The sequence below is a fragment of the Dipodomys merriami genome, unplaced genomic scaffold (genome assembly GCF_024711535.1).
Source record: "Dipodomys merriami isolate MVZ:Mamm:240054 unplaced genomic scaffold, mDipMer1.0.p SCAF_6, whole genome shotgun sequence".
In the NCBI taxonomy this organism is placed as follows: Eukaryota; Metazoa; Chordata; class Mammalia; order Rodentia; family Heteromyidae; genus Dipodomys; species Dipodomys merriami.
Genome location: NW_027206179.1, coordinates 56,023,086 through 56,047,496, shown reverse-complemented (window position 1 = coordinate 56,047,496; position 24,411 = coordinate 56,023,086). Strand labels below are relative to the sequence as shown.

Sequence of the window (24,411 nt, the reverse complement as noted above, 5' to 3'; positions counted from 1 at the left end):
GTAGTGACCTATCTTAGGTGTCTCCCCATGACTGAAGTTGTCAAGTCCTGTTACAATGCAACTAATGTTCTCAGTCCATAAAGAGAAAGTATGATTATCACTGGGTTAAGAATGAATTAGTAAGCCTGGCCCCAGTGGCTCACACCTGTAATCCTAGCTACTCAAGAGGCTGAGAGCTGAGCATCGCAGTTCAAAGATAGCCTGGGCCAGAAAGTCCGTGAGACTCATCTCCAATAAACCACTACAAAACTGGAAGTGGAACTGTGGCTCAAGCGGTAGAGTGCTCTCCTTGAGCTGAAGAGTGCAGGGACAGCACCCAAGCCCAGAGTTCAAGCCACATGACCCACAAAAAAAAAAAAAAAAATGAGTTAGTAAAAAAATCCAACATGAGCTGTAGATTGCCTTCAAATCATATCATTTCGTGGAAATAAAATAGGTTGCAAACCCAGAGTTAGTGTATATTCCCCATTTTGTATTCATTCATGAAATGCATTGATGGCGTGTGTGTTTGTGCAAGAAGAGAAGAGGGTGGTGATGTGGCAGAGGTGTGGAATACGAGGGTGGCAAGTTATGAGGGAGTGTGGAAAGGAGTGAGGAGTCAGGGGACCTGTGTGCCCACCTGTGCAGTCCTCAGAGTTTGGTGGTGAAAGCAAAAGGCTTCCCCTCCTTCCACCTACCCCCTTCTCCCAGTCAAACTCAGTGACGTGTAAGAGCAAGAGCAAGGAACGAGGTGGCAGTCAGAGCTGCTTTTTGTGGGTTTTGTTTGGTTTTTTGTTTGTTTAGTTCTAATCCAACCTTCATTGGTTATGGGAACTTACACAAATCACTTCGTATTTTGGCATGACATTCTCCTCTTGAAGGATATTTCTTGGTTATCTATATAAAGGAAAGACTTCAGAGTAACACAGAGCAATTCAAAATACTAGCTGTAAAGGAAGTTTAGCCTAATTCTCAAAGCTGATCCTTTAAAAAAAAAAATCAGTACTTTGGCCACCAAATAAACCCCCAACAAAGCGATTTTTTGCAGAAAGGGGTGACCTTGTATTCATGAGCTGCTTTGTTCAACTCCTTTGTACAACTTCTTAAACATAATAAAAATATAGTTAAAATAATAATATAATAAAATATAGTTAAACATAATATAAAATACATTCATATTCTAATACTTCTTTATTTGTAACAAATTAGTTGGGAGTGGATAGAGGGGGAAAACAATCCTTAACTATCAGAGACTCTAAGGAATAAGAGTGAAAGCATGAAATTCACAGGATGACTCCTATGGCTTCAGGAATGGAGCCTTTGTAAGTATTCTCACTTGAAAACACAGAAATTACTGAAACTTTGTGCCTTAGTAGATCCTGGCCCTCCCCCGTCCTGAGCTGAGGGCAGTCCCCTCCCCCTCCCCACTCCACGTGAAGCCTCAGCTGCTGTTTTATTTTACACATCACCCACCATTGTCAGCATTGAAAGGTTCTGTTGTGAGCTATAACAACAGAGCTATCCAACTCTTCTACAGGAGCTGTATCAAGTAATTACTGTGGAATTGTAAAGCAATATGGAATAAATATGAGACCCATTCCACTTTAAGAAGTATCTAGAATATTTCCTCAAAACAACTAAAAAAAAGGTATTCTGAAATCTTAGTCACCCAGTGTTCTCTCCCCCACTGTGAGAAAGTTATTGCTAAAAATCAAGAGCCAAGTCCTTAACTAATTACCTAAGAATATTGCAATGCTGATTATGTCTTTTAAATAATAGTACACAGTCCTCACTTTTGTAATTTTGACCCTATTATATTCTCTATCCTTGCTTTCCTCTGTTAATGCTATTACAGTTGTTGGAGTTAGTTACAGTGGCTGGAATAGTGCTGGCATGTTCACACTACTAACTGCTGGCTTCTCCATTGAGTACAAAGAACTCACTAAGCAATGGTCTGGATAGAGGTAAAAACCTCAGACCTTGTTTTTACTGACTATCTTGTTGCTATCATAGCTGACACCACCTATGCCCTCCAGTATGTTCATGGGCAGAGGAAACACGATGGTGGAATTCTTCTCTGTGGCCACAGTGGTTAAGGTCTGTAGGTAACGCAGCTGCAGAGCTATGGGGGATTCTGCCAGCACCATGGAGGCTGACTTCAGAGATTTAGAAGCATTCATTTCTCCCTCTGCTGCAAGGACCTAAAATGAAAGGAAGAATAGTTGGCAGTTGTGACTAGGGTGATCTTTTGCTGGGACCATGCTGGCGTTTCTCCTGCCAGGTCTCACTTGTCTGAACAGATTTCTTCTTTCCTTGGTTAAAATTAGAGTCTCACATCCGGTGGTGGAGCCAGGCACAATTGGCTCATACCTGTTATCCTAGCTACTCAGCAGGCTGAGATCTGAATGTCCTGGTTCAGAGCCATCCCAGTCAGGAAAGTTTGTGAGTCAGAAGTGGAGCTGTGACTCAAATGGTAGGGCATTAGCCTGGAGCTTAGGGATAGCACCCAGGCCCTGAGTTCAAGCTCTAGGATAGGAATGCGCGCATGCACACACGCACACACACACACATGCACACACACACACGCACACACACACACACACACACGCACACACACACGCACACACACACACACACACACGCACACACACACACACACACGCACACACACACACACGCACACACACACACACGCACACACACACACACACACAGTCTGGTCACAGATAGCAAGATTATGCAATATTGAGAGAGGTATTTTGCAAGCTATATATTCCTGAATTCTATTTACAAACATAAATAAAAGCACCATCTTTGACAAAAGGAGACTTGGCCATCCACTCCAGCAATGATCTTGAAACGCTTTGCAGTCTTATTAACTGCTGCACTCATTTCTAGAAAAGTCTAAAGTTCAAGGGCTCCAACTGGCCTTTTTGCCGTTTTTACTTTCCACAAAATACATTTATTTCATGATATTATTAAATTAGTCTCTCACCTCTAGATTACATGAGGTACTAGCCTGATGACTATCATTGGGATTCTTTTAGTTACTTACTCCCCATTTTTTTCTCAAAGAACAATTCAGCTGGGGCTCACTGTCCATATGAGCCCTGGTAACCAGATCTCTCCTTGGGAACTACAGGAAGTCAGCAGATAAACCGGATAATGAATGAGGAAGAAGAGCAAATGAGACCTTCATCATACCTTAAGTAGGATTCCAAAGAAGGTACATGGAGTTTTCTACTTTTGATTGGTTTCTGATACTTCTGGGACTCTATCCAAGTCTGAAGGTGATTGATTTAAGAACATCTGGGGGCTGATAATGTGGCTTAGTAGTAGAGTGCTTGCCTTGCATGCATGAAGCCCTGGGTTTGATTCCTCAGCACCACATAAACAGAAAAAGCAAGAAGTGACTCTGTGGCTAAAGTGGTAGAATGCTAGCCTTGAGCAAAAGAAGCTCAGGGACAGTGCCCAGGCCCTGAGTTCAAACCCCAAAAAAGAGTTCAAACCCAAAAATAAGACAGAGAGAAAGGGGAGGGAGAGGGAGGGATGAAGGGATAGAGGGAGGGAGGGAGGAAGGAAGGACACTTGGCTTAAGTTTTGTAATAATCTGAGTATTTAGTTATTTCCTTTGAAATCAGTAATACTTAATATATTCAAATAATGATGCTTGAAAGATTGGCACCAAGGTGGTTATAGCCTAAAAATATTGGTACCTGGACCTATTCAAGACCTTGCCCCACTGTATCTGCAGTGTTCAATTCTCTAGGAGACTCTTGATATATAGCCAGTGTTGGGCTTCTCACATGCCAATCATACTCTTGACCTGGTACCAATTACTTGTGTGTGTGTGTGTGTGTGTGTGTGTGTGTGTGTGTGTGAGAGAGAGAGAGAGAGAGAGAGAGAGAGAGAGAGAGAGAGAGAGAGTGTGCTGGTCCTGGGGCTTGAACTCAGAGCCTGGGCTCTGTCCCTGAGCTTTTGTGCTTAAGGCTATAGCATTCTACCACTTGAGCCCCAGCTCCAGTTTTTGGTAGTTAACTGGAGATAAGTGTTTCACAGGGCTTTACTGCCTGGCCTGGCTTTGAACCACAATCCTTAGTTTTCAGACTCCTGAGTGGTATATTACCTCTCAACTTTAATCCATGGGAAATTATCAGCAAAATAACTGTAACAAGAAACTCCTCTTTTTTTTTTTTTTTGTCCTTTCTTTTTTTGATACTGGGGATAGAACCCAAGATACTGCACTTGGTAGGCAAGAGCTTTACCACTGAGCTATACATTCCAGCTCACGAAACTATTGTAGCAGTACCTGATCCTCCATTCAAGGCCTACACTCCTCTGCTCAACAGCAAGCAGCTCTCCCTCCCCATGAGCTCTGGGCAGGCTTACCCTGGCTCTGGCCTCCCGGGTGGCTTCAGCCTCAGCCGCCATGGATCTCTGCAGCTGTACAGGAATCCGGACATCTTTGATTTCTACTCGGGCCACTCGGATTCCCCAGAGTTCGGTGGCATCATCGAGTAAGGTCTGTTCCCAAATTCAAATAAAGGACATTGATCAGAAGAAAAGTGGTCAGATGTAAGTGTCTAGGGGAAAGCAAATCCTTTTCTGAACCTCTTGTTCACTTTTTGGAATTGAAATTAATCCCATGAGGATTTCAGGGACAAATTTTTACAGGTCTGTTGGTGTTCTACCAAAAGGGCCACCCTACAAGCATCCCCAAGTAACTACATGATGTCCATATGGATTTGAGCGGCTGCTTGCTGCTTGCTTGTCACTGATATCCACCAGATGGTGGTGCAAGCTTCTCCGACAGTCCTGGTTCTGATACTGCACGTGTAAATGACTGAGCCAACTTCTTAATAACCTCTCTGATTCTCATCTGTGAAAGATTCCTTCTCAAGATTGCCCTAAGATTAGAAGATAATACATATAAAACATCTGTCCAGGCCTAGCAGTGATTTGATGAATATTATTATTGGTACTTCTTGATGTATTATATTGTCTTCCTCTCTTCAGCCATCTGCCCTAGGACTAGTTTTAAACAAGTAGAAAAAAAGTATGTATGTACATATGTATTATACGCTATATATACACACACAAATATACAAATATGTGTGTAAGATATTTCTAGAATATATTTTAGAGCATTTTAAAGCCACCTAACATCAAAGATATTCTTATCCTTTGTAAAATATACATACATTTTTTCTTTTGACAAGTATACATATATATGTGTATATATATTTTTGTATATATATTATATACACATATGTGCCATGGAAGATATCTTGCTGGTTATCCTGGAGAAAGAAGGACAAGGATACCTCAGGAAATAATGAGATCAGAGGGCAACGCCTCCTAGGAACAGGGCAGAGAACTCTACTTCCAAAGGGCAATTAAACATTTTCCTGTTTATCATTTTTATAGGACCCCAAGAGCTAGAGATACCTGGGTCCTGATTCTAGACAGGAAACATCTGAATTGCCAGCCTCCCAGTGTTGACCTTACTCATAAAATCTTAGTGCCTTTGAACTACCTGAGGGACTATTCAACAGAGCACTAATGACCTATCTCATAGACTGCAGGATCAGAATCAAATTGTAAATGATTTAAGATATTATAGAACTGTATTGTTAACATCAATCTAGATGCATTGTATTCATAAGCTGCTTTGTTCAATGGGAACTCCTTTGTGCAACTACTTCAAGAGAATAAAAATATAATTAAAAGAAAATACAAAAATGTGATTTATAAACTGGGATGTACAAGCGATGAGTTCATAACTGCTACATCCTTGATGATTACCATTATTTTTCATATGATTGATATTGGTAGTATGATAGAAAAATTGTCCAGACATGTCATTTTTTGCCGTCTTAAATGACTCTTCTAAATTTTTCACTCCAAAGAAACTATATCTGAATTCTAACCTCTTTAGAAAAGGCTAAGTTTAGTTGGTTGATTCTTAATTTGGAATTAATAAAATAAAGGATAAAAGGCATAATTCCTAAGAGGTCTCTTTTCCCATGCAGATAGTTAAGTCTTTAACTATCTTTAAGTTCACTTTAACTAACTTTAAGTTCACTTTAACTAACTTTAAGTTCACTTCTCTAGAACTGCTGTGTGTATCTGTGTGTGTATGGATGTATGTGGATGAGTGCTTAGAACTGCAAGATCATTGAACTGAGTGAATAAAAAAGATGCCGTCCTTGGTTCTTACCTGGATGCTGTGGGCAATCTCTTCCCGCCCAGCTAAGATCTGAGACAAGGTCTGTGTCCCTAAGACATTTCTCAGAGTGGTCTGTGCCAGCAGAAATGTGGCTTGGTGGACATCATGGACATTAGCCACAGCGGAGACAGCACTGTAGATTCTGTAATAGACGACTCCATCCACCTGTGTAGTCACGGAGTCTCTGGTGAGGATCTGTGGAGGAACAACAAGGTGAAATCATCAGTGGATGACTTTTACAACAATCATCAAAGGAACCCTCTCCACAGAGGGAGAGTACTGGTGACAGCTCACACCAGCAGGCACCAGAACTCTGTCCTGGCTTGAGTGCAATGTCATCTTACTGGACAACACAAGACTCCTGAACTGATTTGACGACTGCAAACTTCATAACCTCATCTTGGAGAAGTTTTACATCACACAAACAGAAGTCTTTGACGGGATAGGGTGAGAACAGACACTTCCCACTTAGAATGTAATAGTATAACTCTGATGGGACACTAATTTTCCCGATACCTGGGTTCCACTTGTTTTTCAGTGATCAGACTTGATGAGTGATGCTTCTTATGAAACACAGATGGTATCAGAGACCAGGTTCCATGGTCAAGTAAAGCCAGATGGATTTTGCTTTACAGAGAACCAGCATCATTTGTTCCCAATAATGTGATATGGTTTGGGGAGTGACAAAGACATTTCTGGGTAAATCACTAGAGCAGAACTTAGAAATACCCATGATAGATCTAGAAAATCCCTTGTTTAATTTGCTGAGACTTCTCAGGGCTCCTGTGAACTGGACAGAGTTCTGACAAACTCAGGGACTTGTGCTCCTATTTGGCATTTTTGCTAAAGGGTGTCCCTCTACTACTAGAGTTACACTTTTCACTTCCAACTTTTTAGTGGTTAGTTGAAAAATAAGAGTCTCACGGGCTTTTCTTCTCAGGCTCTAGCTTTGAATCTCTCTCCTCAGATCTCAGCCTCCTGAGCAGCTAGGATTACAGGCGTGAGCCACCAGCCTCCAGCTTGACTCATTTTGTCTCATTACCTTTGTTCTCTCCGCCCTTAGGTCCTACTCTCATTTTCTTTCTTTCTAGATCACTTTGGTTATGTATGATTATAGTAATACCATTCATCAAACCTGGTGCTCAATTATTGTTTGATCATTCATTCACAGTGTTTGCATATCTATCTCTATTTTGGCTTGACAGCCTCCATCTTAGGTCCTCTGCCCTTTCCCCCTAATCAGGTGACCAGCTCAGGCCTGACCACAATTGTCCACCCCCCCACCCCGCCCAAACTGCACTATCTCTAGTCCCAGCTGTGCCAGCAAAATGCTGCTGCCACAGTCAGGAGATTCTGCCCCAGCCACATGCTATGTCTAGTGTTCAGCTTCAAGACTTGCTGCTTTCCGTCTCCCTGTCCTGCCTTTAGCTTCTCTATCACTATCTAACCACCTCCCCTGCATAAGGAGAGGCTGCTACTCTCTATCTTGAGAGAGCATGCCTGCCAGCAGGCTTTTGCTGTATGTGACTATATGTTCGTGTGGTTTTCTGGGCTGGTGCTTTCATATAGTGTTCCAAGAATTAAAAAAGAAAGAATAGTAAAGTCAAAAAACAAAAGTGAGTCATGTAGGTGCTTCTAAAATGTCCTTTGAGAAGGAGATGGGAGAGTATCAGAATGTCCCACAGTTCACTGTCAAGATCAACTCAGTTCCTTCCTACAGTGACTTGTCTCTTCTAAGCACCTGTTTGTCCTGTCTTTCTCTAACCCATCTCTTTTCCCACTTTGCTCATCCCATATCTTCTAGAATTTCAGCCTATGTCCTTGGCCTCATCCTCATTTGGTAAAACAAAGCCTACTAGATTTGGAGCTACCTGGGGTAACTCAAGGGAGATTCATTTCATCCTCTGGCATGTAGTTTAAAGACATTGTAATATTTCTCTTCTAGTAACACATATTTACTCTTTTACCTCTTGTGGAGGAATGTTGCAGGTAACTGTTCGGAGATCAACTTTGACAAATACATCTATGCAAGGCAGGACCAGGATCAAACCTATTGTTTTAAAAAAAAGGAAAAGAAAATTGATCTAGAGTTTTACTTTTTGAAACTCATTACAACAAACCCTCCTGGCTGTATGTTACCTCATTTACATGGACCATTTATGCTTCACAAATAATCTTCAAATGAGCACAGGAAAATGATTTCCTCCTATTAGTCACTGAAGAAAAATAATTACTTAGAAATCAATGCCTTTTGTTTAGGAGCTAAAGATTCTTGACTTATTTATTTCTTTTACTGCTTTGGATGCTTGAACTCAGGGACTTGAGATCTCAGTGGGTTTGCTTACTCATAACTGGTGCTCTACCACCTGAGTCATGCCTCCAGCTCTGCTTTTGGCTGGATATTTCAGAGACAGAATTTAGCAAACATCATTTGGCCCAGGCTGACTTCAAATCACACCCCTCTGCTCTCAACCTCCTGAGTAGCTAGGATCACATGTTTGAGCCACTGACACCCCACATACCTTTTAATGTTTAAATTTCATTTTTACATAATCTCTTTCAATCTGTGTGTTTGTTTGGCATATTGAGTAATTGTATTTTTAATAAAGGTACTTATCTAAAAGATTCAGATGACAGACTGTTAGACATGAATTGGCAGTGACTGCTAACATTTGTAGCATCTTTATTAATGCTGACAGAAAAGTGGATAAAATATTTCCAGGATCTCAGATTTCCTGAAATCAATGCATTACAGAACTAACACCTCCTGCCTGTAGTCCCAGCACTCAGGAGACTAAAGAACAAGAATTAAAGAGTTTGAAGCCATAGAGCAAGATCCTGTCTAAAAAAGAAAAGAAAAAGATCTGGCTTGAGTTAAGTGGTGTTACTCAGCCAGAAAATCTTACTGTCTCTGGGTTGTGAAATATTGGAATTGGCCAGCAAAGAAAAGGCACAAGAGAACTCCTTTGAGGACTCTGTAAATCTTCAGAATTACCCAGAAATACTTTTATTCCTTTACTGAAAGAGTTGAAAGGACTAGAACCACCAGGCATGTCACCAGTCCTGAAACCTAGCAAGAGTTAAATCTTAGCCCTGTCATTGTCTAGCCTTGTGACCAGGAAACATTCACCTAATTTTCCAGAGCTTTGTTTGCATATGTGTGTGTGTGTAGATACACATACACACACACACACACACACACACACACACACACACACACACACACACATATACACACATATACAAAGTAGAAGTAAAGATTAACATGCTAAAATGATCCAACATGCTACTAAAATATAGTGATACACATTGATAAATACATCTTAACTGTTCCACAAATGGCAGCTCTTATTATTAATACCTTCATAATTAAAGAATAATTTGTTGCCAGGCACCAGTGGCTCACACCTTTAATCCTAGCTTCTCAGGAGGCTGAGATCTGAGGATCATGGTTCAAAGCCAGTGTAGGCAGGAGAGTCTATGAGATTCTTATCTCCAATTAACCACCAGAAAACCAGAAGTGGCACTGTGGCTCAAGTGGTAGAGCACTCGCCTTGAGCGCAAGAGCTCAGGGGACAGCACCCAAGCCCAGAGTTAAAGCCCCACGACAAAAAATAAATAAATAAAAGGAATAATTTGTACCAGACGCTATTGGCTCATGTCTGTAATCGCAGCTACTTAGGAGGCTGAGATTTGAGGATCATAGTTCAAAGCCAGCCAAGACTCTTAGTCCCAATAGCAGCAAAAAAAAAAAAAAAAAAAAAATCAGAAGTAGAGGAGGGATCAAGTGGCAAAGCATCAGCCTTGAGCAAAAAAGCTAAGCCATAACGCCCAGACCCTGAGGTCAAGCCCTTGTTATAGCACCACACCCCCCCCCAAAAAAAGAATTTGCAGAAGTGGTTTTCCGTTGGCAATGTGGCTGATTTCCCTTCCTCCTGTGAGTCTGAGGTAACTCCTCACCCCTGGAGAGACGTATGATGAGGTTTGTCATCCTGGGCATTGACTAGTGAAATCTTCTGGGAAAATTCAGTTAAAAGATGTACATTTTTTCCCCCAGAGTCTCCCACGTTATAATGGCTTTTCTGCTTCTCTCAGAGCCAGTTTTATTTTAACTTATAATCTTAGTGCCACCAGATCAAATGTGATGGGGAGGGGATCTCTTTGTGTTATTATCCTTTGTTGGATGTGTCTGACATTTGTCTTGACAAACTGGTAAGAACATCTACAATAAAGAATCCCTGTCATCTTTTTCTCAGGTTTTGCATGACATTAGACATGTAAGATTATACTATTTGCTGAATGCTGATGGCTTATATCTGTAATCCTAGTTAGCTATTTAGATGGCAGAGATCTAGAGGAATATACTTCACAGCCAGACCAGGAAGCAAAATTCACTAGACTCTATCCAAAATAATCAGTAAAAAGAAGAGCCAGCAGAGAGACAAACTGTAAGTGTTTTCCCTCCTATGTGGAAGCTAGATCTAACAAAAAAAACTGGACATGATCATTTATACAGGGCTGTAGACATTCACACACCATCAGACTAAAGGAGGATACTCTTAGGGGAGGAACTCAAAAGTATAATTTTCCTGAACATCTAAAATAGTATTTATCAAAATATCTTCCAGGAAATGAAAATATGTGTTGTTGTTATTGTTACTGTTGTTTGATGTTTTTTGTCTTTTTAGGAAGGCCAAAATGGGGGCACAGAAACACAGTCATGGTATTCAATAGACACTATGAAAAAAAGGAACTATGTAACTTATGGGCAGGGATGGAAGGGAGGAACTGGGAGAAAGCGAAGGAAAGGGTGCCATTGTTCAAGAAGGGTTGTACTCATTATCTGACCTATGGGATCGTAACCCTCCCGTACAACACCTTTATAATAACAATAAAATTATATTACTTTTTTTTTACACTGCAGAGCTGGAGGTGTAGCTCCAGTGAAGCAACAGTAAAACAAATGTGTGGTCATTAGTTTAAAGCAGAGTCCTGCCAAGAAAATTTTAAGAAATTATCCTATCTGAAATGGTCAATACTTTTGAAACCGTCCAGATTATACTATGTGAAATGATCCAGCTTCTATTTTGTAAATATCTGCTATGTATTCACCTATCAGATGTCTATCACATTAAATCATGTCTATCGTGGTTCATGACCACGTAAAAAGTACACAGAATGTCACATGCATAAAGACAGCTGAGTCCCCAGAAATCTTACAGTGTAGTAGAAGAGAGAATAATTTTGCTAAAACAAACATTAGGAAGAGACCGAAAGCAAGCATTACCAGGGAAATACAGCTACTGAACATTGTTTTTCATGGGCCTTCTTCCTAAGATGCTTTCAAGAGTACTAGACTTAACCATATGTGTATGGTTTGAATATCAGGTATACCCCAAAGGTCCCTGTATTGGAGACTTGGTTCTGCATATGACAGTTTTCAAAGGTGAGTCTTTGGGGAAGTATTTGGATCGTGAGGACTCTCATATAATTAAAGGATTAATCCCTTGATGAACTTATAATATGAAGACATTATTAGGAGGGAGGGCCTAGTTCAAGAAAGTGAATGACTGGAGTATGCCCAGGAAAGATAGAGTTTGTTCCTGACTCTTCCTCCTCCTTCCTTCTTTTTCCTTCCTTCTCCTTCTTTGTCCTCCTTCCTCCTCCTCCTCCTCCTCCTCCTTCCTCTCCCTTTCCCTCTCTCTCTCTCTCTCTCTCTCTCTCTCTCTCTCTCTCTCTCTCTCTCTCTCTCTCTCTCTCTCTCTCTCTCTCTTTCTCTGTTTTCCTAGCTTCCATGGGATGAGGATCTCTGTTACATCATGACCTCTCTTGTTTTTTTTTTTTTTGGTCCAGTCGTGGGGCCTGAAGTCTGGGCCTGGGCGCTGTCCCTCAGCTCTTCAGCTCAAGGCTAGCCCTCTACCACTTGAGCCACAGTGCCACTTCCGGCTTTTTTCTTTTTGCTTATGTGGTGCTGAGGATTCGAACCCAGGGCCTCAGGCATGCAAGGCAAGTGCTCTACCACTGAGCCACCTTCCCAGCCAACATCATGCTCTCTCTACTTTCATGCCCTGCCTTACTTTAGACCCAAAGCAATGAAGCCAGCTAAACATAGACTGAAACTTCTTAACTATGTGTCAAAATAAACCTTTCTCCCTTTTTCATTGCTTAGATGAGGGGTGCTTTTTATAATAATTAGAAACAAACAAAATATAGAATTGTCATTTTTTAATCAAAACACACATGAGGAATTTCTTATGCTTCAACTAAGAGAGGTTGTATTACATCATCTTTTTTTCTAAAGTTTACCACCTCTATTCTCACCCCATGCCCCTTAAAAGATTATTTTTGCCTCATGAATAGTTTGAAATACTTTTTTCCATCCATTGCTGTACAGATGGAAAGAAATGTTACAGTAGGTGTTAGAAGCTCATATTTATTCCATTCATAAAGATTGTTCTAGATCAATCATCAAACTTAACATTGGTTTCAGATTCTTTTCAAAACTAAGGAATTAACAAAAGGAGTTGTGCAATGGCTTGCAGCTCTGTCTATCAATCTACTTGCCAGGAGAAGAAACTACATTTTGCTTGTTTACTAGCTCCTTCTGAAGAGTGAGAATTAAAAACCAGCTCCTTTTGTTTGTTTTGTAACAGTACTGATGCTTGAATTCAGGAAATAGGTGCTGTCCCTTAGCTTTTTTTTTTTTTTCTTTGCCAGTCCTGGTGCTTGAACTCAGGGCCTATACACTGTCCCTGAGCTTCTTTTGCTCAAAGGTAGCATTCTACAACTTGAGCCACAGTACCACTTCCAGTTTTTTTCTGCTTATGTGGTACTGAGGAATTGAACCCAGGGCTTCATGCGTGCTAGACAAGCACTCTACCACAAAACCACATTCCCAAACAGCTTTTTTTTTGTTTTTTGTTTTTTGGTTTTTTTTTTTTTTTTTTTTTGCTTGAGACTGGTACTCTATCATTTGAGCCACATCTCTACTTCCTGTTCTTTGCTACTAAATGGAGAGTAAGGGTCTCACAGATGTTTTTTGCCTGGACTGGCTTTGAACTGTGATCATCAGAACTCAGCCTCCTGAGTATCAAGGATCACAGGCGTGAGCCACTGGCATGGAGCTTAACCAACTCCTTGAATAGCCTCCACAGATAACTTAATGTTGTGCCTTGACAATTTGCTCAGTCCCTTCATTCTCTTGCTGTATTCTCAGTGGCAGTGGTGGCAAGTGACATCCAGCAATGAGACTGCCTTGTTATGTTCACCCACTGACATAATAGAGAAAACAGGGCAGTATCTTCAACTGCACAGAAAGGTGAGAGCTCCAGCGTCCTGTGTTTTTGACTCCCAATAGATGCCTCTAGGAAGACTATCAGTGGTGGTCTAGTAACAGGTACCCATGGTGTGTAACAGGGTTATACACAGTGCCTTACCTGGTCCCTTGGCTTTACCAGCTTGGATGCGCCCCAGTCGGAATACAACAGCCCGTTCATATTCTTTAATGATCTAAGAGATTAAGGGAGAACATTTTAGTCTTAATGGCTTATCAGCTCATATGGAGAGCCCCATTTTACTTCCCCGGGGAATTACCTTCACGCACATCCATATGGAGATGGGAAAGGTAATGATCACTAACAGCAAAGAAAGCAAAAATAGAATCCAGCCACACACGCCAAGCTGGTTTTTGTTGATTCCTAGGAAGTAAAAAAGAAACAAACCAGTAATCCATGTGACTCTTAGAAAATCCATGCAGCTGCACACAGGTAGCTCATGCCTTTAATCCTAGCTACTCAGGAGGCTGAGATCTGTTTCATGTTTTGAAACAGCCCAGGTGGGAAAAATCCACAAGACTCTTATCTCCAATTTACTACTGAAATCACGGGGAAGTAGTTCTGTGGTTCAAGTAGCGCTGTGGTTCCAATAGTAGAGTGCTAGCCTTGAGCACAAAAGCTCAGGAAAGCACTTGGACCCTGAGTTCAAACCCTAGGACCAGCACAAACAATAGAAAGAGAGAAACAGAGAGAGAGGAAGAGAGTGAGAAAGAGAGGAAGAGAGGGAAAGAGAGGGATGGAGGGATGGTGGGAAGGGAGGAGGTAGGGAGGAAGGCAGAAAGGCAGGAAGGCAGGAAGGCAGAAAGGGAGGGGAGAAAGAGAGGGAGAGAGGGAGAAAGGGAGAGAGGGAGAGATGGAGAGAGGGAGGAAAGGAAAATCCATTTGCCTGCACAGGACACTGTTTAGAGCTGGCCAAGCCTGATGTGACTGAAGAGGAAACTTAACTACTTCCATATGTTAGAAAGCAGCTAACATCCATGCACACATCAACATCTATGTACACTTGGGCACACACATATACACTCCCGGGTGCACATTTTTTTAGGCTTTCAGAAATTTAAATTGACTCCTCCCTTCTAAGTAATGTCTCTTAGTAATGAACGTATAGAGTTGATGTAGTTTATTATTCTCAAAGCAAAGAAACCCATGCTTCATAGAATGAGATCCATCCATCACACCAGAACCATGGGCTCCATGGACTTTTCAGATGAAACTCAAAATAACCTCTAAGGTAGGAAGGTATGTATGGTTATCCTCAGTGGGGGGGTGGGGAAAAACCAGTTGGAAGAGACCTTAGGTAGGAGTTTCCATGTGTGCTCTCTCACCCTTCAGCCTTAGGTCCTTATACAAATCCCCACTAAACTTGTCTGGTCTGCATTTCCTCATTGGCTAGAGCTATAGAAGCTATTGACCTTGGAAGGTTTCATGAAGAGTTAAGTGAGACTACTTTTATATGGTCCCTGACTCATGCGGTAATATCTATCTTAGTAAGACTGTATTACTACTATCATTAATGTTTTACAGATGGATAGGAAAGTTGCCATGGACTTGGCAACTTTGATGTGTGACACAACTTTGTTGGAATTGGCTCATTCTATTCAATGACTTTTTGTGAACCATACATTAGGGTATCAGTGACATTTTGGCTTAATAAATATTGTCTTGTAGCCTGGCAGCGGTAGCTCATGCCTGCAATCCCAGCTCCTAGTACATTTACAAGACAAAGAAATTTACCCAGATGGCTGGGAAGCTTATGCCTGTGTCTGCCACAGAGGCCTGGCAGCCACAGGGGTGAAGTTTGACAGAGGGAGAGACAGACAGACAGATGACAAACAGACAAACAGAAAGAAGGGCAAGGAGAACAAAGAAAGTCTAAACATATAAAACCTCTAGGACCATTTACCATTGCATTAGCAGAAATTGCCCAGACCTCAGCGTATTTTAATGTGGAGCAAGTAATTTTAGGAAATATCAGAACCAAAGAAATATTAATACTTAAAAGCACTTTAGTTTGATAGAAGACTTCTTCTCATACTCTAATACTCCACAGCTCCATTTCTGGCTTATACTAGTTGATTGGACATAATAATCTAACATAGCCAAGTACTGATTGCTCACACACCTGTAATCCTCATTACTCAGGAGGCTAAGATCTAAGAATTGAGGTTTGAAGCCAGCCATGGCAGGAAAGTCCAATGAGATTCTTTTTTTTTTTTTTTTTTGGGTCCAGTCGTGGGGCCTGAACTCTGGGCCTGAGTGCTGTCCCTCAGCTCTTCAGCTCAAGGCTAGCGCTCTACCACTTGAGCCATAGCGCCACTTCCGGCTTTTTTCTTTTTGCTTATGTGGTGCTGAGGAATCGAACCCAGGGCCTCAGGCATGCAAGGCAAGCGCTCTACCACTGAGCCAACTTCCCAGCCCCTCCATTGAGATTCTTATCTCCAATTAACCACCAAAAAGCTGGGAGTGGAGTTGTGTGACTCAAGTGGTAGAGTGCTAGCCTTGAGGGGAAAAACAAACAAACAAACAAACAACCTCATCCACAGCACCCAGGGCCTGAGTTCAAGCTCCAGGACCAGCACAAAAAGAAAGAGTCTCACATACATCTTCCAAGAGTTGCACCTGAGCACTGCCAATTGCCAAAGCCACTGCTGCTGAGAGCACTGGGGGGGGGGGGGGGGGAGGGGGCCCTCTGGGTATCATTTAGCTTCTTGGTAAAGCAAGACCCCATAAGCCACTTTCCCAGCTTCCCTTCCCCCCGGCAGGCCGAGTTCAGCCTGAAGGGCTCTCAGGGTCCAGCAGGAGACCGCGTAGTACTGGTTTCACATTTTTAAAGAAGCTAATCCCTTCAAGCGGCCTTTCTCCGGAGCTTGCTCCAACAGCTAAAGCCAGGTGCTGGATTTGGGGATTACACATCTGACTGACAGTAAATGCTGGGACAGTGTCACAAAAGACCTTCAGAAATTCCCACACTGCCCTCATGTCAATCTACACAAGGCTTCTGCCTTTATTGAGCTGATGAGAGGGGGGAAAAAATCAAACCTGGATCACATGTAGTCAATGGATTCAAAACCACAGACAGGGGCTGGTGGCTCACATCTGTAATCCTAGCTACTATGGAGGCTGAGATCTGAAGATCGCAGTTCAAGTTAGTGAGACTCTTGTCTCCAGTTAACTGACAAAAAAAAGCTGGAAGTAGAGCTGTGGCTCAAGTGGTAGAGAGCCAACTAAGGAGGGAAGAGAAAGAGACAGAGAAAGAAAAGGAAGAAAAGAAGGAAAGATGGGAAGGAAGAGGAAGGAAAGAAATTGATACAATTACCTGCAATACTATTTGGAAGCATATACTAAACTGAAACATACCTTATTCATAGTCACTGCTACTACCCCAGAGGAATGAGGGCCAATGACAATGAAAAGCATGTTTGAGAACATTTACTAAAATGGCCACTGAAATCCATGAACAGGAGAATAGATAAATAAGCTGTAGTACATTTGTACAAAGGAATATTATCCAGTAAAAAAATATATAAAACTATCGCTTATATACAAAATAAAGATGAATTTTATAGTACAATACTGGTGAAATAAGGCAGACATGAGTTTTGCATACATTTTGACTCCATTTATAAGGTTTGTTATATGTCATGATTTATTCAAGAAGAGTGAACTACTATATTTGAAGAGAAAGGAGTAGCCATCTCTAGGAAGTGAAGCTGTTGCTGATTGGGGAGTTAACTGGGAAGGACATGGGAGAGCCTGTTGGCATGTAGGATGTATGTGTCTGCAGGTTGATTACATAGACTTATACATACCGAGCCTGAGAAATAAACCTAGACCAATCAAATGAGAAAGACAAAGACTATTTTCAGTGCCCACTCTAGCAGAAATCCACCCCTTCACTCTCAGAGATGCAAAGGCAGCCAGAGGTGTACGGGAAACAGAGGTGGTTCGGGTGTGCCCTGGTGGGTGAGGGGAAGCTGTAAGCAGACTGCTGAGAAGGGGACTCTCTTTTCAGATTGGTTAGAGACATATCTGAAATTCTCTGATTGGTCCTAAGTTGGAAGTAGGGACAGAAATTAGGGTGGCTATTGGCAATTAATTAATGTAGGTCTTATTCTTACAGAAATTGTTTGCCTGCATTCCTGGATTGTCATTGAAGGCTAATCTGAATTAGACAACAGACAGGCTTTCTGGGCTGTTCATAAAAGATAATGGGTCAATATTCTGGGTGGGTTGATACAGGATTTGGTTCACAGTCACACGCATACATGTATGCATGTACATATGTGCACATATATATATGTGCAAATACATATATGCATATGAATGTATTTGGCTGTACATGTGTGTATTAATGCATGTATGCATGACCTGGATTTTTCCATTTGCCCATTCAGACTTCCAAGCCAAAGACTTGTGCTTGTATGTCATACTGCACTATATCATACTTCAATAGGTAATTCAAATAACTATCAGAGTATTTAAAATCAGGCTAGTCTGAAATAGTTTAGTGTTTGCTCTATATTCTCAGAAAGAAGAGGGCAGGAAACTTTCAGCAGTACAGCCCATGGGCAGATAGGTGTGCAGATCAGGGAGGAAAAGTAGTTCAGCCCTGGGTCAGTTGGCCACATTTTCTGACCCAGACACCTCCACTTCAAAGCCATGACATCTTGCAAGCCGTTCCACCAGCTTATGTGTCTTTTCCTCTGTGGTAGCACAACCACAATGACAACTACAGCTAGTCGTCAAGATTAAATATAATAACATATGTGGGCTAGGCATGTTAACACATGCCTGTAACTCTCGCTACTCGGGAGGTGAGGGCAGGAGGATCACAACTCAAAGCCAGCCTGGAGAAAAAGTTAGTGAGACCCAAAGTCAGAAACAATGTGGGCATCGCGGCTCATGCTTGTGGTTCTAGCTATTCAAGAGGCAGAGGAAAGAGAATTATATTCTGAAAGTGGTTCTAGAAAAGTCATCACAAGAGTCTACCTGGGGGTGGGAGTGGCAAAACTAAACTAAAAACAAAAGGGTTGAGGATTTGGCTCAAGCAGTAGTAGAACACTTGAGAAGTCAGGATAAGGTCCTAATTTTCAACATCTAGGATAAGGAAAAAAAGTATATATGTTCACACATGTATAGATATAGTAAAATAGTTAAAGGAGTTACTCCTAGCGGATGAGATCCTCTAAGCCACTTGGGAAATGTCCAGAGTTTTTCTAGAGGCGAGCTTTGACCAAGACAATTTGAGAGCCTGAATGCACCTCTTCCTCACTCCAAGGCTCCTAACCAGACTTTTCTTAGAGCATGTTTCTGCATATTTAGAAAATCCTTTTCCTGATTTCACTTCCTGAAACTAAACCAGGACCTAGTAGCTGTCTTAGGAGTGAAATCATCAAAGGAGATGGGGGCCTGGCTTGAGTGGGGAACTTTCCCTAAGCTATAAGCTGTCTTCTGTCATACCTACATGAGCAGTATATCTGTAAAATATGTATGAGTGTGTGGACGCACGTGGGTGCATGCACACGCACATGTGCGCATACACACACACACACACACATACAAACACACACACACATACAAACACACACACACACACACACACACACACACACACACACACACACACACACACACAAACGGCCAATGACCAACCCTTAAGGTTCTCCAGGAAGTTTTCTACTATCTCCACCACCCTTTACCATCCCTACCAACCTTTGTTGAGTGAAGCTGGTCCACACTTAGTTCTGGTATTTCTCCTTTATAGCTATAAATAAACTCTTGCTTGTTTGCTTAACTTTGTTCAATACCATCTTCTTCTGACAATTATGCATTTTATTTTATTTTACTGAGTAGGGTTTGTTTCATAAAGAATTGATTTTTTGCCAGGTGCTTGTGCATCACAATTGTAAGCCTAGCTACTCAAGAGGCTGAGATCTAAGGATTGTGGTGAAGGCCAGGCTAGGAAGGCAAGTTTGTGACACTCTTATCTCCAATGAACTACCAAAAAGCCCAAAGTGAGGCTGTGGCTCCAGTTGTAGAGCATCATCCTAGAGCAAAGTATTTAAGTGGGTTAAAACAATCTCAGTGGATTTTAGTATGTTTGCAATATTGTGTGACCATCCCCAGTATCTAATTGCTGAGTATCTACACATGTTGCTTAGTCTTCCTCCACTCTCCCTTTAGCATTTGGCCTAGACTTAGCAACATTTTCATTGGTTTGTTCTAAATCTTTATAGGATAGTGGCTCTTCTGTATGTGCAAGAACAAAATTTTCTATTTTATATAATAAAATCTTTAAATCCCATGACATTGTTTTTAGCCTGCAAATATAATTTGGCCATTGGCATTGTAAGCTCTTCCAGATAACTTTTAGGCTCTTAAAGAAACCAGTAATGCCAACTCTTCCATGCAGAATTGCTAATTCAAATATGATAGTGCATGGGAGGCTGAGACAGGATTTCAAGTTTGAGGTCAGCCTAGACTATAGAGCAAGACTGTCCCAAACATGTAAAAAAAAAACCCTGATAATTTAGATATGAACAAGGGCCTTATCATCTATGATAGGTGTATGATTACCATACTCTGACATCTCCTAAGAGTCTTTTGTTGCATTTTAATTTATTTTCTGCCAGCATTAGGGCTTGAACTCAGGGTCTTGAGCTCTCACTCGGCATTTTTGCTCAAGGCATTCTACTCTACCACTTGAACCACAGCTCCACTTTTGGCTTTTTGTTGTTAAACTATAGATAAGTAGCTGATGGACTTTTCTGCCTGTGCTGATTTTGAATTGCAATCTTCAGATCTCAGCCTCCTGAATTAGCTGGGATTACAGGCATGAACAACCAGGGCCCAGCTTGTTTATAGTTCTCTGTCTTCCCTGACATTTTTTTAAAGCCCTTTGAACACAGATATTTAGTGTCTGTGTCTTGACTTCCTGATCCACAGCAGATGCCAACGAATTAAATGAATGTTAGCTACACTTCTACCTCTTTTAAGAATCAGGATGATGCAGATCAACAGAAACAGACGCACAGACCTGTTTGAACATTCTGTTCTGTAAATAATGATCCATCAGAAGAGATTGTTTTCTCTCAGGAGACTCAATTAACCAGGAACTCATATGCCCTTGCGTTTTTCTCTTGTCTACTGTCCGCTCACCCCCACAACATCATTATGAGAAGAAAATAAAGAGATGTGTGTCCTTGCATCATTCTTTGTCCCACGGTCCCTAGGCTTCCCACCCCCTTTGTCTGAAATAACAGCACTGTCAAAGATAAGTGCAGATACTTTGTCCAGGAGAGTTACACCTACACAATCACTGGACAGCACCATTTATTTCAGTGCTTGAAACAAAAACACAAAAATAAAAACAAAACCCATCTTGCAGTACAATGGAGGAATAATTAAGTGAACTGTGATTCACACACTCAAAACTGAAATATCCAACATTTTTTAAAAAGTATACAAAAGCATGCATGAGAAGACCATTATGAACTGATTCTAAGAGGAACAAAAAGTAATAGAGCTCGCTACGTGCTGGTGGTTCATGCCTGTAATCCTAGTACACAGGAGGCTGAGATCTGAGGATCGAGGTTCAAAGCCAGCTTGGGCAAGAAAGTCCATGAGACATTTATCTCCAAAATCCACTAGAAAACTGGAAGTGGCACTGTGGCTCAAGTAGTAGAGCACTTGCCTTGAGCTGAATGCCCAGGCTCAGAATTCAAGCCCCACGACCGCCAAAAAAAAAAAGAAGAAGAAGAAAAAAAATAAGTAATAGAGCTTGAAACTATTTGGCCAGTAGGATCTCAATTAGTACAAATGAATATATAGAAAGAAAAATGTGGATGAAAATCAAAATATGAGTAATCATTGTTTCTGAGTAATCAAAACATGGTCATTCTGAGTTTCCTTAGTTTTTTTTAATAGGTTTATAAATCTTAGTTTTCTTAACTTTAGATACATTTGTGATTTTAAGAAGCACCTTTAAAATTAAAAATGTACCCAGTAAAAACTGTTCTGTGTGTTTTGGAGCAGGAAAAACTGCATGGGGACAGGAACTGGTGACTAACACTTGTAATCCTAGCTACTCATGACCTGAGATCTGAGAATCTATGTTCAAAGTCAGCTTGGATAGACAAATTTGAAAGATTCTGAAGTAGAACTGTGGCTCAAGAAGTAGAGTGCTAGCCTTGAAAGAAAGAATCAAGCAGGAGTTAAACCCTAGCCCTGGTAATCACACACACACACACACACACACACACACACACACACATACACACACACACACACACACACACACACACAGAAGAAAACAAAGAAAGGAAGGAAGGAAGGGAGGAAGGAAAAAAAGGAAGGATAAAAAGGAATGCAAAGAATAATTAGTATATGTCTAGGATAATTTTATTAGATGAGCAGAAAAGCTCCAAAGCTATGTACAGGGCTGGGAACATGGCTTAGTGGTAGAATGCTTGCCTAGCATGCATGAAGCACTGTGTTCGATTCCTCAGTACCACATAAACAGAAAAAGCCAGAAATGGTGCTGTGGCTCAAGTGGTAGAATGCTAGCCTTGAACATAGAGAGGCTCAGGGACAGCACTCAGGCCCCGAGTTCAAGCCCCAGGATTGGCAACACACACACACACACACACACACACACACACACACACACACACACACACACCCCAAGTATGTACATATGACCATATAAAATGCTAAATGAAATGAACCCCAAGAAATGAACACAAGAAGTTTTTCTTTGTCATTATTTTTAATGTACTATGTGATCATTTTTTGTTTCTTTTGTATGTTCTTCCCCCTATGGTATATCCCCTGTTGCCACTGTATTTGATTTTGGTACCCTGCATCTTGTATATATATTTGTCTAATTTGGGGAGGAGAAGGGGAATAACAAAATGCTGAAACAAGGACACAGGATGACCCATTGCAACAATGATACTCATAAAACAGTATATTGGAAATGAACTTTACAATTTCTTGGAGGGGGAGGAAGGAGTGGGAGACATGGGGGAGGGAAGGGCTAGTAGGAGAAAAACAAATGAAGGGGTAACAATGTTCAACAATAAACTCATTACCTTACTTATGTAACTGTAACCCCTCTGTACAGCATCTTTACAATAAAATAAAATTTAAAAAGGAACAATTACAAAAGTCTAAGTGATATTTCTAATTTATTTGAGACAGTACATTGTTTTTACACTTTAGAACTTATCAAAACCTTAAAGGGTTTGAAAATAATACTGTATGTTTTTTTTAATGTGTAGATTTATGGTGTTTCATTTTATGTCCTTAAAACGGGTTATTTTTAGCCCTAAGTAAGTAAGAAATTTAAATATTAAAAAAGAACAGCAAAGATAAGCAACCATTTTAATTTTAAAATATGGCAAAAGAGCAAGTTATAGACTACTCTTAGAAAGCAGATAAAACCAGAACAAGCAATTACTATAACCCAAAATTCGGGGGCTCGAAATGAAACCAGAGTCAATTTCAGTAAAGGCATCTGATGCTTGCACTAGAGCTCTGTTCTGCCTTGCAAGAGAGGAAGAAAAGAACTTACCCACTAGATTCTCCTTATCCTGTTTCTCAGGGGAAGACGCCCCGGAATCCATCGCATTCTTGAGAAGCTTTCAAACTTGGTGAACTGTCATGAGTTTGGCAAACCTGGGCTTGCAGGTGGCACCTCTGATGTGCTTTGGAGTGGGCCAGAGCCCAAGGATCGAGAGGGAGGGACACGCCTCTTTCATGAGCCCCCAGAGGAGCAGTTACCCTGGCGAGGGAAGCCTGGCAACAGAAACAAAGTTTCTTTCATGAATTCACACTCTCATTGTTCATAGAGAACACTTCTGAGGTGACACCCCTGTGTATTTTTCCTGTAGCATGTATATATTGTACAATGTTTCCCTGCTCTTTGTGGACTATGTACACCAGTGGTGTATGCACACTGCAATGGGAGGTCTTTTGATACTCAAATCTAATCATGGTATCATCTTGCCTAAAATCATCTGAGACTGCTGATTATTAGGAAGGTAAAGGCTAAAGTCCTAAGTGTCCCTGGAGGCTCTGTGAGTGGGTCCTTTCCTCCATTTCCATCCTCACTCACTCTCTCCTCACTGGCTCTCTTGTCCCTCAAAATTTGCATGTGTCCTCTGGTCTCAGGGTCTTTGCACAAGCGATCATATGCGTAATGAATATTGGGCTTGTGTCTCTTATTTGCTCTAGATGAGGGGTTGACCAACTACAGCTCAGGTCTACCTTCTTCCTCCCCTTTCCTTTTCCCTTTATCTCTCTCTGTCTTTTTGTTTTTCAAAAGTGAACTGTAATTGGAATGCAGCTATGGCGGAGGCAGAGGATCACAAATATTATCTATGTTTTAGAAAAACTGGGCTGGCCCTGCCTTCAGCTGTACACTTTCACAAGGAGAGTGACTGGGTCTGGTATTCTTTACCTCTGCACCTGCAGCAATTAGAGAAATGCAGACACGTGACTAATGTTCCAGAGATTCTTGTCCACTTGGAGAGGAAGTAATTTGTCAGTGATACCAACTCCAAAATGACAAAGGCATCTTTTGAATCCAGAGCCTCAGTGTCTTGGTTTCCTTCTTTCTTCTGAAATCAATGAGCATTGTGAGTTCATTCCAAGACTGAAAATGGTAGCTTTCTAATATTCATCTTTCTCATCCCTTTCTGCATGAAAACATGAAACCATGTGTGGAAATGTAATGATGCCACCTCACCCCATTCCCCGTATAACTAATGTAAGTTACTAAAAATAACAAAAAGGAAAGCTCTGATCTTCGGTCACATTGTCTTTTCCAACTTTTCTTCTCTTAACTATATAGCTATTTCTTCCTAT

General features: G+C 41.2%; 2 protein-coding genes across 3 annotated transcripts in view; one reads left to right on the top strand and one right to left on the bottom strand.

Annotated features, from left to right (window-relative positions):
* The window catches only part of Frem2 (FRAS1 related extracellular matrix 2), a 168,272-nt gene extending 163,927 nt beyond the window's left edge, over window positions 1–4,345 (top strand). Inside the window, exons 25-26 of one of the 2 annotated variants that reach the window (XR_011367901.1) lie at window positions 3,122–3,205; window positions 4,265–4,345. The gene's annotated coding sequence lies outside the window, so the exon portion shown is untranslated. The other variant, XR_011367902.1, reaches the window with a different exon arrangement.
* Stoml3 (stomatin like 3) lies at window positions 805–23,168 on the bottom strand. Its single transcript, XM_070003313.1, has 8 exons — window positions 23,117–23,168; window positions 13,802–13,905; window positions 13,645–13,717; window positions 8,176–8,258; window positions 6,200–6,403; window positions 4,369–4,503; window positions 1,974–2,180; window positions 805–876 (listed from the first exon to the last, which is right to left on the bottom strand). The coding sequence occupies exons 1-8, from the start codon at window positions 23,166–23,168 to the stop codon at window positions 805–807; spliced, it is 930 nt and encodes a 309-aa protein (XP_069859414.1).
* Window positions 23,169–24,411: the final 1,243 nt, after the last annotated feature.